The sequence below is a fragment of the Martes martes genome (genome assembly GCF_963455335.1).
Source record: "Martes martes genome assembly, chromosome: 11".
NCBI lineage: Eukaryota > Metazoa > Chordata > Mammalia > Carnivora > Mustelidae > Martes > Martes martes.
In genome coordinates, this window is record NC_137899.1 from 12,979,602 (window position 1) to 13,000,336 (window position 20,735).

The 20,735-nt window shown below is 34.6% G+C and overlaps 1 protein-coding gene across 2 annotated transcripts in view; it reads right to left on the reverse strand.

The window, feature by feature from the left end:
- CDK13 (cyclin dependent kinase 13) overlaps positions 1–20,735 on the reverse strand; it is a 122,199-nt gene that overhangs the window by 65,706 nt on the left and 35,758 nt on the right. For both annotated transcript variants that reach the window (XM_080818389.1, XM_080818388.1), the window contains exons 3-5: positions 20,179–20,349; positions 18,643–18,782; positions 16,968–17,138 (exon numbers count right to left, since the gene is read on the reverse strand). In XM_080818389.1, coding sequence (XP_080674515.1) covers positions 16,968–17,138; positions 18,643–18,782; positions 20,179–20,349 — 482 coding nt within the window. The remainder of the gene's footprint in view (positions 1–16,967; positions 17,139–18,642; positions 18,783–20,178; positions 20,350–20,735) is intronic.

Consider the following 20,735-nt stretch of genomic DNA (forward strand, 5'->3'; position numbering starts at 1 on the left):
ACTTTCTTTTTTAAGTAGGCTTCAGCCCAGCACAGAGCCCAAGGCAGGGCTTGAACTCACAACCCTGAGATCAAGACCTGAGCAGACTAAGCTACCCAGGCACCCCTTCACTTTACCTTTTTAGTGGAGTTTTCATAATTTTTTTAAATGTACCTTGAAAAGAACTGTCTAGCATTCACACAGTCAAAATTATCATTTCTGAAGACTAGCGCATCAACTGCTCTTTGGGATTTTCAGATTAATTTAATTTATAACTTTATCATTTGTAACTTCCCGGTATGCTTAATCTTTCCTAAAGTTGCCTTGCTTTTTAAAAATGTTATCTACAACCTGTTTTACCTACAGCTATATTATCACCCCCTTAAAAGTATCTTTGTTATGTTTAAGCAACTTCTATTTACCTTAATCATGAGTGCTCCATAAAACTGCCATCATTTTTTTAAAAGATTTTATTTATTTATTTGACAGAGAGAGAGATCACAAGTAGGCAGAGGGGCAGGCAGAGAGAGAGGGGGAAGCAGGCTCCCCGCTGAGCAGAGAGCCTGATGCAGGGCTTGATCCCAGGACCCTGAGATCATGACCTGAGCTGAAGGCAGAGGCTTAACCCACTGAGCCACCCAGGCACCCCTAAACTGCCATCATTTAATGCAGCTTCTGCTGTCAGAGTTGGATGGACAGTGAGAAGTCTGTGCGACCTCAATTACATTCTGGGACAAATATAATCACAAAGCATTTTAGGGACAGCATGCCAGTCTAGGCTTTCTTATGCAACTGAGTATGCTGGTAGAAAGGGAACAGCTTTAAAATAAAGAGTGAAAGCGTGCAGACGTATCAGTGAAGGGAATCCAGGCTGGCCAAGTGGCTGCTGCAGAAATAACATGAGGTGGTCAAAGAATCTGAACTTGTGGAATTTTAAAGTTTACTGGTTCTATTAAGTCTAGAACATACTATAAAATTCCTATTCAGTTTCAGAAAACTTATTATAACCAGAAACAAATAACCAAAAAAAGCTGACGAGAAGTGCAAAACTCATTCAATCCCTGTTACCCCAAATATCTGTAATAATGGACAAATCTTATGATTATACAGCATTTGTTAGAAAAATCCCACTATACACAAAAATGACCCCAAGTCCCCAAATTAAAAGTCTGGTACCTGAAAAACTTAAGAGTGAAATGAACATAAACCCTATTGAACAAGCCCAGTGACAGAAGCAACAGTCAGGAAATAATTACTACATTCACTAAAATAAAACACGGAAGTCAGAACATTAAAAGAGGATATCAATGCAACTTTCCATATCCTAAATTAAAAACAGTCAGTAATTCCATTAACTTTATGACTCAGCATTTTGGCTGCCAAGTCCCACCTGTCCTAGAGACATAGAGTAACTTGAACAGAAAAAAGTTTGAGTAACTTTTACTTGCATGGCAGAGTAGGTATTTCTTGATCTTCTATTATACTGCAGTGTCTTCAGATCTCACGTGAGGCCAAGAACCAGCTTCTGTCTGACTCAGCTGCTATCTCCCTCCCTCCTAACAAATCCCGAGTACCGAAAGTGGTACTTTTCTTAAGTTTCTTTTCTTTTAATCATATTCTAATTCCAGCACATTTTATGGTAAGTATTTTTTTTTTTAAAGATTCTTATTTATTTGAGAGAGAGAGAGAGAGAATGCTGAGCAGGGAGCCCAACGCAGGCTTAAAGCAGGGCTTGATCCCAGGACTCCAGGATTGTGACCTGAGCTGAAGGCAAGGACTTAACTGAGCCGCCAGGCGCCCCTAAGTAGATTCTTAATAATCCTCCTGCGTGGCGAAGTGGTTCACAGATTTGCAGGCACAGCACAGATTTGGGCCCACTGAGGCACTGAGGAAGGCCCCTAAGAGAGAACCCTTCATGGACTTTAGAAAGCCATGGGAAGCCAGGCTTCCCCCTCACCAGATAGGAACAATCAATCACCTCTTCCCACTATCCTACAGTGAGAATGAAACAGACACTGTGGATGGTATAACTTGAGCCTTTGATGACATCCCTAAGCCACTACTGAATCAACTAACCCTGACTGCTCTATCTCTGGACCACTGCTTATGCAAGCTAATACATTCCCATAGGATTTAAACCATTTCCACTGAACTTCCTGTCACTCTGCTAAAATCACTCTGATACAGTGTGATGGTTAATTTGATGTGTTACCTTGACTAGGCTACACTGACAGTGTGAAGGTATTTTTAGATGAGATTAACACCCAAGTCCGTAGACTCTGAGGACAGAGGACAGATTACGCTCAACAATGTGGGCAGGCTTTATTCAATCAACTGAAGGCCTCAAGAGAAAAGACTGAGGTCCTTTAAGGAAATTCTGCCTTCAGAATGCCTTTGAACTCAAGACTGCAACACACACTCCTGCCAGAATTTCCAGCTTACTAGCCACTCTCACAAATTTCAGACTTGCCAGCCTCAACAATTCTATGACCCAGTTTCTTAAAATAAATCTCTGTATGTGCATATATTCTATTGGTTTCATTTTTGAAGCAATAAACTCAATAGTTTTCTTTGAGCTTATTACATTTTAACAGAACAAGAATGGTTTAAAGTTTTAATGTGTTAATTAACAATAATAAATTAGAAGGTACAATTTAAGTAGTTTTCATATGGGTAAGCACCTCTGAGACTATGGCTACAACTAAGACACTCATCGCCCTCAAAAGGTTTCCCTGTGCTCCTGGAGTATACTTTTAATACAGAAAATGGATTAAACTTTATATATTCCTTTGTAAACTTTTTCCAATTCATAATATATAGAATGAACAATTTTCCTTAACTTGAACTTTTACACAATTTTAATGGCTACACAGTACTCCACAGTAATAATATGCCATAGCCCTGTTCAATAGTCCTCTGTTGTTAGATATTTACATTATTTCTAACATTTTAGTATTATAAGTCATACTATGAAGAACATTCTCATAGCTATATTTATGTGAAGTCATGACTACTTCCTTTTATATTTTTTTTTAATTATTTATTCACTTGATAGACAGAGATCATGAGTAGGCAGAGAGGCAGGCAGAGAGAGAGAGGAGGAAGCAGGCTCCTCGCAGAGCAGAGAGCCTGATGTGGGGCTTGATCCCAGGACCCCGAGATCACGACCTGAGCCGAAGGCAGAGGCTTAACCCACTAAGCCACCCAGGTGCCCCTCCTTTTATATTTCTAATAATGAACTGCTAAGTTAAAGAACATGTTACATTTTAAGAAATAATTATTATAATATCAACATTAAATACTTACATATTTAGTGTGTGCCATGTACCGTACATGCCCTTACTCTGAAAACTTTACCAATTTTCACTCTCAGGCATTACATGAATTTACCTATGATCTCATACACTGATAATTAAAAAAAAAAAAAATCCTTATCCTTCCCCAAATAAATCTGAACATAATTCCAGTCAAATCTCCATTGTTAAGTTTTCACACTTCATAAACATCTAAAATGCATAAAATAAGCAAGTGGAATTTGGGAGGAGACCTTTATCTAACAGTAATTAAAATGTAATATGAGGCTGCAATAATAAAAACAATGTGTGCTAACAGGACATGCAAAAGGATCTATAGAACAGGAGAGCCCAGAACATGTATAAACTTCATACAGGATAGACATGACAGAATAGCGTAAGAAATTTAGATATCTAAATATTTCTAAAAACTTAAATAGAGGGGATGCCTGGGTGGCTCAGTTATTAAGCATCTGCTTTCGGCTCAGGTCATGATCCTGGGGTCCTGGGATCGAGCCCCGCATCAGGCTCCCTGCTTGGCAGGAAGCCTGCTTCTCCCTTTCCCACTTCCCCCGCTTGTATTCCCTCTCTCGCTGTCTCTCTCTGTCAAACAAATAAATAAAATCTTAAAAAAAAAAGCCAAAACAAAAACAGAAATTTTTAAAAAATCAGAAAATAGAACTACTCTACAATCCAGCAATTACACTACTAGGTTTTTATCCCTAAGACAAAAATAACTCAAAGGGATACATGCACCCTGATGTTTGTAGCAGCATTATCTACAATAGCCAAATTATGGAAACAGCCCAAGTGTCCATCGACAGATGAATAAAGATGTGATTATATATATATAGTAATACTCAGCCATAAAAAGGAATGAAATCTTGCCATTTGCAACAACACAGATGGAGCTAAAGAGTATTATGCTAAGCGAAATAAGTCAGAGAAAGACAAGACCATATGATTTCACTCATACGTGGAATTTAAGAAACAAAACAACTAAACAAACGGAAGAGAGAGAGAGAGAGAGGCACAAACCACGAGTCTTTACGGAGAACAAACTGATGGTTACTAGAGAGAAGAGGTTACGGGGAGGAGTTAATTGGGTGTTGGGAATTAAGGAGCGCACTTGTGATGAGCACTAGGTACTGTAGGGAAGTAGTGAATCACTATATTGTACACCTGAAACGAGTATTACACTGTATGTTAACTAATTGGAATTTAAATAAAAAATTTAAAAAATTGTTTTAATACCTGAAAATTAATCAATTAAAAAACTAAAAAACATTCTTATACCTTTCCCGAGGGTTGAGCCTTCCTAAGCATGAGACAAATCACCTTCCCTCAAAAAGATCCCCCAAACTGACAGACATGACCACATACAAGTTTCAGAGTAACAAAGAACAGAGAAAAACAAAGTTAAGGGCAAACAACGGAAATGGGAAAAACTGTCTATATGTGAAACACACAAAACATTTATATTTTCATAAACCTTTTCTGTGAGTAGCAAATGCCAAAGAAACAGGCAATTCACAGAAGAAATGGCAAAAACATGAAAAATCTTGAGCCTTTTGTTTACTGCTCTAATGGTGATGATGCCCTAAATGGTGCTCTGCTACTTCCACCCCTCATCAGCCCCCCTGCAGAATTCAAGCGCAGAATTCTTTCTCTTTATTAATGGCCACAGTATTCTCAATGTCGGATCACCTGCTTCTTCACTTCCCCCTCTACTCTCCATTTCAAACTGATACCACGGCCTCTACACTTGGCATCTGTCTTACATGCCCTGTTGCTGAGTTTCATTCTTAGGACTTCCTTTTCTAGGCCTGGGTTTGATCTGACTGAGGACCTCACTTTTTAACTTCTGGTAGGTTAACTAGTCAGTTAAAGCTAGTCATATGTGACAAGTTCTTTTTTTTTTTTTTTTTTAAGATTTTATTTATTTATTTGACAGAGCGATTACAAGTAGGCAGAGAGACAGGCAGAGGGGGTGGGGGAAGCAGGCTCCCCGCCACACAGAGAGCTCGAAACAGGGTTTGATCCCAGGACCCCGAGATCATGACCCAAGCCGAAGGCAGAGGCTTAACCCACTGAGCCACCCAGGCGCCCCAAGTTTTACACTCTTTTTGACAACTTTTACTATTAGTAATTAAAGACTACTTTGAAGCTTTCAGAAAAAAGTTTCTTTTTCTTAATTTCTGGGTCTGCTCTCCACCTAATAAAATTTCACTAGAGGACTAAAACTAAAATATTTAGTTCTCCCAAACCTCCAACTTCTCTGCTCAATTATAAACAATTATTGTATTACTGATCTATTTCTGCCCTAATCAATAGACTACTAAACTATAAAAAATGCAAACCCGACTGTGTGCTTACTGTCTGCAATATTCTTAAGTGCTTCATATGCATTATTTCATATAATACAACACACCTATGGAATTAGGCATTATTACTCCATTTCCCGGATGAGGAAACCAAAACGTACATAACTGATGGAAGCAGCATGGATTCAAAGTATACTTCTAACCATTACATACACTTCTCATCGCTACTACCTTATAATATGTGCCCTAAAAGAACATACTTCTTGTAAAGGATATATTGCCAAGAGAAAGGCACTCCCCACTTTTCATGCCCATGTACTCCTTCCCAACATTCCCACAGATTTCTTGTCCCTTAAATGCTACAATCCTTCTGCCATAAATCAATTCCTGGTGGGCACCTATATTCTGATTTCTCTATATTCTTAAAACTCTAAATTTCAGGGGTGCTTGACTGGTTCAGCAGAATTTACAACTCTTGATTTCAGGGTCGTGAGTTCAAGCCCCACCTTGGACATAGAGCTTACTTAATTTAAAAAAAGCAAATAAATGAAAGTAAACTAAAATTTCAACACAAGATGCTAATAACTCTGTATTTCCTTGTGATCCAGAGAAGAGAGTCATTCCTAATTAAGATTTTACATTTTTTTCCTTTAAAAACATTACCTGCTACATTTAATTAAATACTTTCCTATATCTTTTAACTGATTATGCAAAATTTACAATAATTTAAGGTTCATTTGGTTATTCTGGAAGAGACTACAATCTGTTTTACAAATATTTTCCTCCTCAATTCAACTCAAACACTTACTGAACACTACCATGAGAAACAGGAGAGGAAGGAAACCAGACGCCTGGATAGTTTTTATATAAATCACTCCAGAGACGAACATTCTTACTATGTTACAAATATATTCAAAATCAATTAAGAAAAACACTAACACTAGAAATGCACTCACTTAAAAAAATGGGCAAAGGACATAAAAATAAGCAATATATGGATAAAAAAATATAAATGGCCTGTAAGCGCAGGAAACTGTCTAACCTCTATAGTAATAAAATAATTATTAAAAAGGATACCATTTTCTACCTATCCAAATTGTCAAAGATCTACAAAATCATTGTTCCAAGCTATTTTTTCTGAAAAAAGTAAAAAATATTTTGGTGTCCTGGCGTTATATTTAAGGTCAAGCACCATTTTTAGTCCTAGGCTTCCTTTCCAGCCTCCTCTTCCATACTGACACTTACTGTCCAAGAATCTGGGCTTCTGTCTTAAATAACAGATTTATTGAGATCTAATTCATATACCATACATTCACCCATTTGAAGTATACAATTCAATTGGCTTTAATGTTTTCACAGAGCTGTGCAACCATCTCCACAATGAATCACCTCAAAAAGAACATCATACTCATTAGCAGTCACTCCCCTTTTTCAGCCCCTCCCCAAGCCTCGGGCAACCATCACTCTATTTTTTTCTACAGATCTGCCTATTTTATATAAATGGAGTAATACAAGTCTTTTTAAAACTAGCTTCTTCCACTTAGCATATTGTTTTTAAGGTTCATCCATGTTACAACATTTATCAGTTCTTCATTTCTTCTTTTAAAAAATTCTTAAAATTGTGGTTTTATATATATATGTATATACATATGTATATGTATGTATGTATATATATATAAATCAATGTATATGTATGTATGTATATATACATAAAAATCAAGCACGGTACCTATTTTGAAGTGTACAGTTCAGTGGCATTAAGCTCATTCACACTGTACGCAACCAATCACACCATCCATTTCCAGAACTGTTTTCATCTTGCAAAACTGAAATTCTGTATCTGGTAAACAATAACTGCGCATTTTGTACTGTCCACCTTTACTCCCTGGTAACCACCATTCTACTTTCTCTAGAAAGTAGTTTCTCTATAAATTTGGCTACCTCGGGTTCTTCCTATATGTAAAATCATCCTGTATTTCTCCTTTTGTGACTGGCTTATTTTAATTATTAGCATAATGTCCTCAAGGTCCAGCCATGTTGTAGCTGTGTCAGAATTACCTTCCCTCTTACGACTGAATAATATTTCATTGCATGCATATACCACATTTTGCTCATCCATTCAGCCATCTGAGGACATCTGGGTTGCTTCCACATTTTGGATACTCTGAATAATGCTATGACCATAAGGTACAAATACCTCTTCAAGATGTGGCTTTCAGTTCTTTTGAGTACATAAGCAGAAGTGGAAATGCTGGCTCATATGGGAATCCTACTTTTAGCTTTTTGAGGGATCATTGTATCATTTTCCACAGCAGTTTTACCATTATACATTCCTACTGGCAAAGAAAAAGGGCTCCAACTTCTCCACATCTTCGGCATTACCTGCTATTTTCTGTTGTTTTTATTTTTGTTCTTTCGGCAATAGCCATTTGAATGGGTATGAAGTGGTAACTCATTGTTGTTTTAATTTGCATTTCCCTAATGCTTGATGGTGAATGTCTTTCATATACTTAAAATCCATTCAAGTCCCTTGCTCTTTTATTTGTATGAGTTGTAGTTCTTAGACTGAATATGAAACTTTATCAGATATGTGATTAGCAAATATTTTCTCTTATCTCATGAGTTTTTACTCTCTTATGTCCTTTGACGCATAAAAAATTTTATTTTGGGGGGCGCCTGGCTGGCTTAGTCGGCAGAGCATGTGGACTTTTGATCTCAGGGTCATGAGTTTGAGCCGCACGTTACATCTGGTGTAGAGTTTAAAGGTTTGTGTTTTTTTTTTTTTTTTTTTTTTAGTTTTCATGTAATCCGATTTTTTGTTTGTTTCGGTTTGTTGCCTGTGATTTTGATGTTAAGAAATGGCTGCCAAACCCAAGGTAGTGAAGTTCCCCGCTATGTAAGAGTATTCTAGTTTTAGCTCATATGTTTAGGTCTTTGATCCATTTCGCGTTTGTTGCTTTTTTTTTTTTTTTAATATGGTGTTAGTTAAAAATCCAACTTCATTGTTTCACATAAGGATATCCAGTTTTCCCAATACCATTTGTTGAGAAAACTGCCTTTTACCATTTTAGCACCCTCGTCAAAAATCATTTGACCATATACATCAGGGTTTCACTTTGAGCTCTCAATTCTGTTCCATTAGTGTATACATGTATTTATGACGTACTACAATCTGATTACTGTGGCTCAGTAATAAGTTTTGAAATTAGGAATTTGAAACCTCCAACTTCATTCTTTTCCAAGATTGCTTTGGTTATATAGGGGTCCTTTGAAATTCCGTATGACTTTCAGGGTGAATTTTTCCATTTCTGCAACAACCATTGTTGGGATTTTCATTAGAATTCAATTAAATCTTTAGATTACTTTGGGTAGTACTGACATCTTAACAATATTAAGTCTTCTAATCCAGGAACACAGATGTCTTTAATTTATGGTGTCTTTAACTTCTTTAAGCAATATTTTGTAATTTTCAATGCACAAGTCTTTCATCTCCTTGGTTTATTTATTCGTATTTTATTCTTTTTGATGCTATTGTAAATGAACTTGTTTTCTTCATGTCCTTTTCAGATTGTTTGCTGTTAGAATACAGAAACTCATGTCTTTTGCACATTGATTTTGTACCCTTCCATTTGCTGAGTCCACTTATTAATTCAACATTTGGCTTGGTAGAATCTTTAGGGATTTCTACGTTAAGATTATATTATCTATAAACAAAGATAATTTTATTTCTTCCTTTCCAATTTCAATGACTTTCTTTTTCTTGCTTAATTGCTCTGATTAGGACTTCCAGCACTAGGCTGAATAGAAGTGACAAAGGGGAGTATCCTTGTTTTCTCCCTGATTTAGAAGAAAAGCTTTCCATCTTTCAGCAGTGAGTATGAATTTGCCTGTGGACTTTCCATAAATGGGACTTTAATATGTTGATATAGTTTCCTTCTATTCCTAGTTTGTTGAGAGTTATTAAAATGAAAGAATGCAGAACTCTATCAAATGTTTTTCCTGTATCTATTGCGATGGTGGTGTGACTTTTTTCCTTCATTCTGTTGAAGCAATGTATTATATTGACCGATTTTCGTATGTTAACTATCTTAGCATTCCAGGAATAAATCTCATTTGGTCATAGTATATAATCCTCTTAATATGCTGCTGAATCAAGTTTGCTAGTGTTTTCTGAGGATTTCTGCATAAATATTTATCAGAAATATTGGTCTATAGTTTTCTTTTCTTGTCATGTTTTGGCCTGGGTTTGTTATCAGGGTAATGCTGTCCTCAGAGAATGAGTTTCGAAGTGTTTCTTCACACTCAATTTTTTAGAAGAGTCTGGAGAGGATTGGTGTTAATTCTTCTTTAAATGACTGGTAGAATTCACCTGTGAAAGCATCTGGGTTCTGGGCTTTTTAGTTGTGACTGCTGGAAGTTTTTGCTACAGATTCATTCCCTTAGAGTTATAGGTCTGTTCAGATTTTCTATTTCTTCATAATTCTTAAGTTGTACATTTCCATGAATTTTTCGATTTTCACCCAGGTTATCAAAGTTGTTGGTGTAAGTTCTTCATTCCCTTTTATGGCATAATAATATTGCACTGTGTGGATACACCAGATTTTATTTATTCATCAACTGATAGACATTTGAGTTGTATTTTTTGGCTATTATGAATTACCCTGCTATGAACATTAGTATACAGGTTTCTGTGTGGACATGCGGTTTTATTTCTCCTGGATATATCCTGAAGAGTAGAAGTTTTAGGTCTCATGATAACTCTATGTTTACTATTTTGAAAAAAATACCAGATTTTCTTCCAAGATGATTGTTCCATTTTACAACCCTATCAGTAGTGTATGAGTCTCCCACCAGTAAGTAATGTTTGAATCTCCCAATCTCCATATCTTTCCCAACACTTAATATCTACCCTTTTTCTTAGGGCCATCCTATTGTGCACTGAAGTGGAATCTCACTGTAATTCTGATTTGCATTTCCTTGATAGCCATGATACTGAACATCTGTTCAGGTGCTTACTGGTCATTTGCATTTCTTCTTTGGAAAAATGTTGATTCAGATCTTTTGTACACTTTTTAAACAGGTTGTCTTTTTATTATTTGGCTTTAAGAATTCTTTATGTATTCTAGATATAAGTTCCTTATCAGATAGATGCTTTACAAATATTTTCTCCCATTCTATAAATTGTTTTTTCACTTCTTTAGTAAAATCCACTGGAGCACAAAGGTTTCTAATTTTGATGAAGTTCAATATATCTACTTTTTCCTTTATTACTTCTGCTTTTGGTGTCTTAAGAAGGCTTTAGCTAATCCCAAAGTCATGAAGATTTACCCCTATATTTTCTTCTAAAGAGTTTTAAGGTTTTAGCTCTTATATTTAAGTCACCTATTTATTTTGAGTTAATTATTATGTATGATGTGAGGAAGAGGCCCAATGTCATTCTTTTGCATATGGAGATCCACCTGAGCCAGCAATGATTACTGAAATGCTGTTCTTTACCACTAAACTGTCCTGGTATCTTCACTGAAAATCAGCTGACCACCAAAAATGTTAGTGTTTTATTTCTAGACTTCCAAATCTATTCTCCTGATCTTATGTTTACCCTAAAGCCAGTACTACACAGTCTTGATCACTCTAGTTTTATAGTTAAGATCTGAAATCAGGAAGTATGAGTTCTTCTGTTTAAAGGTATTTCTTGACTGTTTTACCACTCTTGAATTTCCACATATATTTTAAAATCAGCTTGTCAGTTTCTGAAAAGAAGCCAGCTGGGATTTCGAAGAAACTGAAATGAATATACAGATCAATTGGCCATCTTAGTAATATGGAATTTGTCGGATCCATGAACAGAGACTGTCTTTCCACTTATTTAGGTTTTCTTTAATTTTTTTCAATGACATTCTATAGTTTTCAAGGTATAGGACCTTAGATTTTTTTGTTGATGTATTCCTAATACTTTATTCCTTTTAAGGCTATTACAAATTGAACTGTTTTCTTTCTTTCTTTCTTTTAAAGACTTTATTTATTTACTTGACAGAGAGAGACAGGGAACACAAGTCGGGGAGTTGCGGGGAGAGGGAGAAGCAGGCTTCCCACTGAACTGGGAGCCCGACGCGGGACTTGATCCCAGGACCCTGGGATCATGACCCAAGTCAAAGGCAGATGCTTAATGACTGACCCACCCAGGTGTCCCTGTACTGTTTCCTTAATTTCACTTTGGAGTATTCATTGTTAGTGTACAAAACTACAACAGATTTTTGAGTACTGATCTTGTATTCTTCCACTCTGATGAACTCACTTATTAATTCTAAGAGTTTCTTAGCGGATTCTATAGAATTCTCTATAAAGTGTGTATATACACACACGTGTGCCACAAACACATTAGAGATAGTTACTTCCTCCTTTCCAATCTTATTATCTTCTATTTAGTTTTCTTGCCTAATTGCCCTGGCAATGCTAAACAGAAATGGTGAGAGCAGACATCCTTGTTTTTCACAGATGCCCTTTATCAGGCAGAGACAGTTCCCTTCTATTCCTAGTTTGTTCTATTCCTGCCTTATAAATTGGCACAACCTTTCTGTAAAACAACTTGGTGATATGTGTCAAGAAATTTCAAAGTTCAAATCCTAGTAATCCTACTTATATTAATTTACTTAGGGAATAATCAGATGTGATAAGAGTTTTATGTACAACGACATTAGAATGGAAGGATATCGGGCTCCACTGTCTAAGAGAACTGTCTATAACATGCGATAAAGGCAGGGGAGTACCATGTGGGAATCACAGATTATGAAAGAGTGACATAGAGACTTTTTCCCTCAACCATACAGTGACATTTTGCCACACACATTTACGATAAAATATTTTTTTCCTGATTTTTAGGAAAATTCCAAATCAGAATTCCCTCTTCAAATACTAATATTGAAAGCATCATAGCTTAAGTTAATTTGAACATAGCAATTATTAACACTGGTTTTTGATTATCCAGGATATCATTTTAATTTTAAGTACCAAAATACTATTTTGTTGAAATGATACCAGTATTTGTTTGTTTGTTTGTTTAACTGAACACTAAATATTCACATCTTGAGATGGAGATCAATGACTACAGATTTATTTTATACTGCATATAGCTGCAAAACAAAAAGTCTTCTCTATCCAGAGAATTATAAACTGCTTTAAAATTTTTTAAAGATTTATTTATTTATTTGAGAGAGCAAGCATGTGAGCCTGAGTCGGGAAAGGAGCAGAGGGAAAGAATCTCAAACAGACTCCCCACTGAGCATGGAGCCTGACATGGGGCTGGATCTCACAATCCTGAGACCGTGACCTGAGCAGAAATCAAGTTGGACGCTCAACCGACTGAGCCACTCAGGTGTCCCAAATTGCTTTAATTTTTTAAATTGAGTATAATTACATTCATTCAGAAAGCATCTTTCTATAAATTCATAATCCTCAGTAGGAGCAAGAAAATTAAAAAAAGCAAAGCTTCCACTACCAAACAGTTCACACCCTAGTTCAAATATTTGATGAACAGTGAAATATGAACACTAGAGTATTAAAATTAATACCATAATTGCATCTCACCCTCTTGATATTTGAAGATCAACTAAAAATCTAGAGGTACAGGGAATGTTTCCTTTGAAACAAAAGCTCTCCCTTGCAAATAATAAAAGGATTGAAAAACAGACATAAAGATGTAAAGATCTCGTTGGTTATTAAAAAGACGGGACAGCCTGAAAATAAAGCATATTAGGAAAAAACTGAGAATTAGTTTACCTTCCTCCATTCCCCCAGATTATTTCAGAAAAAGCTCATTCAGCATCTCTAAAATCTTGCACAAAAATCTACCTTTGAATTACTGATACTACTTAACCCTGCTTTCTTAAGGATGATTTCCTTTTTAAAACAAAATAGTATTTTATTTTCAAGTTCTCAATTTTTTTGTTTTTTTTTTCATCTTTAAGTAGAGCCAAGTTTTTTAAAAACTCTTTATGGTGTTATTCTTATGTAGTCAAATACTTGTGTTATAATAATGCAAATGTTTTTATTTTTATATTAGCAAATTTACTTGGCATGTGTGTTGTTTAAAATTTTCATATTTAAATTAGTTTAAGTATTTGGTTTTACTTTTTTTTAGTCTTATGAATTTTAGTATGAACTATTAAAGTTCCCATACTGTCCTTCTGCTCCAGGGTAGCAATCACAATTAGTATAATGGCACAGAGCTAGATCAGAACCCAAGGACTTCAAATCAAGTTCCCTTTTCACCAAATCAGGCTGTCTCATCATGGTTCCCATCAAAATTAAGATTCATTTAAAAAGGATTGTGTTATCGCATACCTATTAGAATGTCTATCATCAAAAAGTCAAGAAATAACAAGTGTTGGTGAGGATGTAGAGAACAGGGTACCCTCATGCACTGTTGGTAGGAATGTAAATTGGTACAGCCATTATGGAAAACAGTATAGAGGTTCCTCAAAAAATTAAAAATAGAAGTACTATATGATCCAACAATTCCACTTCCGGTTATTTATCCAAAAGAGATAAAACTCTAACTCAAAAAGATATATGCACCCACCACGTTCACTGCAGCATTACTCAAAATAGCCAAGACATGGAAGCAACCTAAATGTCTGTCAAAAGATGAATGAGTAAAGAAAATGTATTATAAATATACAATGTAATATTCTGTCATAAAATAGAAGGAACTCTTGACATTTGCAACAGCATGAATGGACCCTGGGGGCATTGTACTAAGAAGTCAAATAAAGACAAGCATTGTATGATCTCACTTATATGCAAAATCCAAAACAAAAAACAAGAATAAAAAAAAAACAAAAAACATACAGATACAGAGAACAGACTGGTGGCTACCGAAGGCAGGAAATAGGAGGTAGCAAAATGGGTGAAAGGGGTCAAAAGGTATAAATTTCCAATAATAAAATAAGTCAGTCATTAGGATGTAAAACACAGTATGGTTACTATAGTTAAAAATACTGTACTGGTATCTGAAAGTTACTAAGAGAGCTCTTAGACGTTCTCATCACACACACACAAAAAAGTTCTAAGTGTACACACACACAAAAATCCAGAACGTTAACTGGATTTATTGCAGTGTTCATTTCACAATATATGTAATATTAAATCCTTATGTTAAATATTATATATATTATATGTTAATATAATCCTTGTTATCAGTTAAAACTAATATAATGTCAATTATATCTCAATAATTTTGAAAGAGGATTTTATGCTGACATAAATTATATCCCATAATTATATCCCTGACATACTGTACTATATTTAACTAATACCTGGCATCTGAATGTAACTTCTCATGTAGTAAAACACTTTTTCTTATTTATCATGATTCCAATAATTATAAACAGGATTATGGTGGGGGGAAAGAAAATGAGGAAGCAAATATATGAAAATCTATGATTTGCAAAATACAGTGCTAGGCATTGTGGGGGAGACAAAACAAAACAAAAAATAAAGTACTCAAGGGAATTTATAATATAGTAAGGAAAATAACTTATAGCCATAAATATAATACAAGGAAAACTATGAATACTTTTATGTTCAAAGATAACAGTCTTTTAAAAAGTTATTTAAAGTATGGACAGGATATAATAACTAGAGCTGACTTACACATCCAGCAATCAGTTATTCATAGTATCTTCTTCCATGGCCTAACCAGTGAGCTAAATAGTTAGGGGTTATAATAATGAATAAAACAGGTATGATTCCCATCCTCATGTGGAGAAAACAAATAACAAATCAGTTATTTGGAAAAGTTATGAAGAAAAAAATAAGCCTTTTAAGTTGCAGGTGTCTACATAAAATAGAAAGTGGTCCAGTTAGGCCTCACTGATAAATAAAGTAACATTCAGTCTGAGACCCAGAGGATGAGAAGTCAGCCTTCCAAATGGTGTGCGCACACGTCTGTGTGCATGCGTGCGTGCGTGTATACGCATGTGTGCTGGGGGTGAAGTGTAAGTCCAGAAAGCCGCATATGTAAAGACTTCTAAGACAGAGAAGTGCACTGGCATATCTGACAACTCAAAACACCCATATGACTGAAGCTTGATGGAAAACCAGAAAAACGGCAGAGATGAGGGTAAAGAAATAGGCCAATAGGCAGGGGCATGATCCCAAAGATCAAAGAAGCAGGAGTCCCAGGGTATGTTGGAGGAAGAACAAATATGTTAATTTGACTATATTAATATGACTATATGACTACATGAGGAGGTTAATGAAAAACATTACAACCCTCATGTATAAGATCTTAATGTAATCCTTAATACACAGTTAAGAGAAATAATGTTTCCCTTTAATAGATGAAGAGGTCAGAGGCTCAGAAGGGCTAAGAACTTGCTAATAAGATTGCACTGCTCATTAGCAAAGTCATGAATTCCAGACATTGAAACACAAGTCACACCTTTCTACTACATAAAGGAATAACAAAAAATAAGGTGAAAAGTACAAACTGGATTAAAAATCAAGCTAAGGAATATGGGTATTATCACGGACAAAAACTAATGGAAAGGACCCCAATTAAAAGGATGATTCTAATTATCTTCATAGTACATACAGAATACTGACAAAAGAAGTTCCTTTCTACAAAATTACCGTGTATTATGTCAATCATTTTGATACTGTTCCCCACAAGAGTAAGTGTGGGTGTGTGCACACACATATGCATCTGTCTAAGTTGGGGATGGGAGGGGGCTAAGTACCATGTTCAATCAGAATGTACCTATTTTACTCTTTCTCTTTGAAAACTACAGATTATAACTGAGTCAACTTTGGTTCCAACATCTTACTCTGAAGATCCAAAACCCTAGCAGAAGTAGAACCTTTTACTTACCATATCCCTTATGATAACTACTTTAATAATCACGCTCATTTCTTTTTAGCTTTTCTACTAAATATCAAGCATATGCCACTATAGTTTATTAAAGTCAACTTCAGATAAGATTTTGGTCTCCACACCTTCAGAAATACCATGTTTACCATAAAGTTTCCTTGTATGTTAAGGCATGATTTTTAAAAATGTAAGGTAAATATATTCTGTACTACTATAAATTATTTTTCAATAACTAAAAAAAGCAGACTAAAAATTACACATTGATGTTCAAAAAACAACTACTATTATTGACAAATACGCTTTTTTGTTTACTAAGGTGACTCAAAAGCTACTAAAGTAAATTAATTCTTCAGCTCAACCACATTTAAAATTAGAGTATGACATTAATGCAATAGTTTTATGTACCCAGTAATTACTCAACTGGTCAATACCTATGACAAAATCTCCAAGTTAGCAACATCATGCATATGCAGAACTGGTTATGTAAATATGTATGCATACCTTTATCCTTCTTAAAATCCAAAGCATCTTCTTTATCAGTCACTATTTCCTTCATATTGATAATACTCTGGTGGGTAAGCTGCCGGAGAATTTTAATTTCTCGAATTGCTGTAATTGGAAAGCCTTCCTTTTCATTATCTAGACGTACTTTCTTTAGGGCTACCATTTCTCCTAGAAAAATTAAGTAAAATCAAGTTACCAGATGATAAAATGAAATAACATTTTTCTTAATTTTAACTTTATTTTAATTCATAATGTCTGTTCCTACCTCTTGAAATTATAGTACAAGAAATTAAATCTCTGGTTAAATAAAATCATAAAATATTTATCCAAATTGTGGAATACTATACAACTGTTAAAAAAGGATGGGATAGGTACATAAGTACTGTTATTTTGTGCTCTACTGTTATTTTGTGCTCTCCAAGATAGATTAAGTAAAAAAAGCAGATGATGTGATGAACAGTAGATGTATTACACTACTAATTTTATAAAGTGAAGGAGGGGAGGATAAATTTACCCAAGATGCTTATACATGTATAAAATCTCTGAACAGACAAGATTCTGTACATTGTGAAGGTGAGAAAATAAGCTCAGACATACTAACTTGTACAAGGCTGCCCAGCTGCCTAGCAGTGAAACTGGGATTCAAAATCTGGATCAGCTATCTCAAAAGTATTTCTGCTCTTCCCACTACACTAAATGGCTTCACAATTCAGATATCAATGAGTTCTGATCAGATAAGACCTAACTATTAAATAGAACACACAAACATATATCCCATTATAAGAAAAAATTCACTATCATTCCACTTCTTTGGAGAAAAAAGGAATTCTGTACTTAAATATTTTCCAAAAGGACATTTATAACATTTATCCTTTTAATTACAACTTCCTTGATTTTTTTGACAGAAGTCTAAAATGTACGATTCCTTGTTTAATAAACAGCTTCTAGAAGTTATAATTTAATCTTCTGGATAATATAGAATCATTATAAATATTTTTACTCTATGCTGTAATTGCCCTCCAGAGTTTTCTTATACTAAATGGCTTCAAATAACTCTGCTATTTTAACATATGGTTTATTTATAGTTTTAACACATGGTTTAACAATGGTTTATTTTAACAAGGAATTATAAGTAAAGATTAAGTACAGGCTCTGCCCATTACTTGGTAAAATGCATAGCCTCTAACATAGTTACTTTTTCTACTCTGCTGCAAAAACTTTAAAAATTTTCTCTCAGGTTCCTGATTATGTTCTAGAAGATTAGGCTGCTAAATCTAGCCTCCATACAAAGGGTAACTTCCAAAGAAGAATATTTGGGGTAAAAGAAAAAGTGTTACATAAGACTTAATACAACAAATTTTACTACTTAGTTGGTCAAAATACTTTTGTTCCCTGATTACTAATAACATAAGAATTTATTCACAATTAAAGAAATTTAAATCCTACCATACTACACATCACAAATACTAAAAAACTTTAAAAATGCTTACATACCCACTTACAGGTATTCATACCTTACGTTAAGCGCACATATAAAACAAAAAAGATGAAACAAAAGCATGATCAATTCAAATTTAACTTAAAAAAAACCCTTCAAATTACACATTTGAAGAGAAAAGCAAATTAAGTACATTCAATAGATCTACAGATCCACAGCAGCTGACATACTTACCAGTGTCTTTATCCCGGGCCTTGTAAACTTGTCCATAGGTACCTTCTCCAATAATTCCAATGATATCAAATTTATCCACGCAGCGCTTTCCCCAGTCAATATCTTTTTCTTTGATTTCACCATAGCGAGGCCCACATATTCTATCAAATATAGTTCTGAAGTTTTTATATGCAATCAAGCAAGCTGAATAAACTGTTTAATACTTAATACCTACCCTCCCCCAATCTTAAATCCTTTATTTCCCCCCACCCTTGAACATTTGTGATTATGTAAGACAAGTAACACTATAATTTGCTATTATAAATTATCATGAAAGTCAAGGCATCATTTCTCCATACCAGCTCTTCTTCTATAGACAAACAAGCTGAGAAAAAGAAGTAAAGCTTGTATGAAGAACTTTCAAAAATAAAATGCAATTTTCAATGAATGGATAAAACCAACACTAATACAAAGAGTCAACGTTCTCTAACCAACCTCCAGAAGTTTTTTTTTTCATCCATTATATATATATGTATGTCACTCATTTTTCAAGAAACAAGTTTGATAATGAATATTACCAAAAATCTAACTATAAAGCTTATTGACAAATTTAAACTTATGGCTCGATGAAATTACCTTAAAAATGAAAACACAAGAAGGATTTTTAGTCCAAGAAAATATAAAAGTATTACTATAATCAACTCTCCGTAATCCACACTGCGTATGTGTGTCTGTGCATGTGTCATATATATATGTATATATATGACAAATATTTGACATTCTTTAAAAAAATAGGTAATTTTGTAGTCTCTCAATATTCTGGTATGTAATAGAAATTCACTAAAGGAATAAAGCTACAAAACTCAGAATTTTGAAAGTTTTCTAGTTTTCTACTCTATACTAGGAAATCACATCATACTCACGCTAGGCACCTGAACGGCAATTCTAAAATCAGATCTAACTCAAGGTCTTACTCACACTTTCCCTTGATTAAGTAGAAATTTAAAAAAAGAATCAATGTTCTCCCCCTTTAACTGACAAACAGGTTTCAAGGGAAAGAGTTGGTTCTAGGCACTTACTTGAAGCTAATTTAGGATACAGATTTCAAACCTTCTTCCACTCCACCTCTTGCAGAATGAAAAATACATTTAGTTAAGGGAGCAAATGGAGCTAAAAAGCAAAGGAAAACACAGCAGCTTGCCCATTACTAATTTTGTTTGGGCTCACTGAATGCTGACTTCCATCTTCTCCAATTTCAGTGTTTTGTATTATTTAAATACCTTAATTATAGAAATTATCTTTAACATATAATAACCCAAGAAATTAATACATTACAAACTGTGAGAGAAAATTAAATCTGGTTTTATTAGTCATTTTGAGTAGGTATGCAGGGAATTATGAAATTTTTTGAAAACTCTCGGATTTATTCATATACTTAAGTTTAAAGAATAAATACACTTTTTATTATTTTAAATCTTAATTTTTTGTTTTATGATTTTATGATGACCCAGAATCATTTCTGGCCAATGTAAGAGCAGGCGGAAAGCAAGCACATACTTAGGCCTCCTTTTACTATGTAACTGTGTTGCTGTTTTCTTTTCCTCTGGACTCTTTGAGAGATCATCTCCTCCTGGTAGCTCTGGGGGCAGTGGTAAATCAGCAAGTAAACATCGGAGTTTCTTCTCTACTTCTTTTTTAACCGCTTTTACTGAAATATTTCCTCGTAAGCTAAAAGAGAAAGGAGTCACACAAATAAAACCCAAACATCTGAGAAATAAAAACGCAGCCACATCTCACACTTAAATAGCAATGGCAAAATACTAAGTTTCTTTACTTTCCAGCTAAAATAATGTACTATATTCAATTACAAAATAAAAAATTGGGGGATAAAAATGATACAGAATTAGAGAAAAACTAAGGAAATCTGAACAAGGTGTGAAGTTTAGTTACGATAATGTACTGATATGTGTTCACTGATTGTAACAAAGGTACCATACTAATATAAGATGTTAATAATGAAGAAACTAACTACAGGGTATATGGGGACTTTCTGTAGTACCATAATGTTTATGCAAATCTAGCACTGTTCAAAAAAAAAGAGTATACTTTTAAAG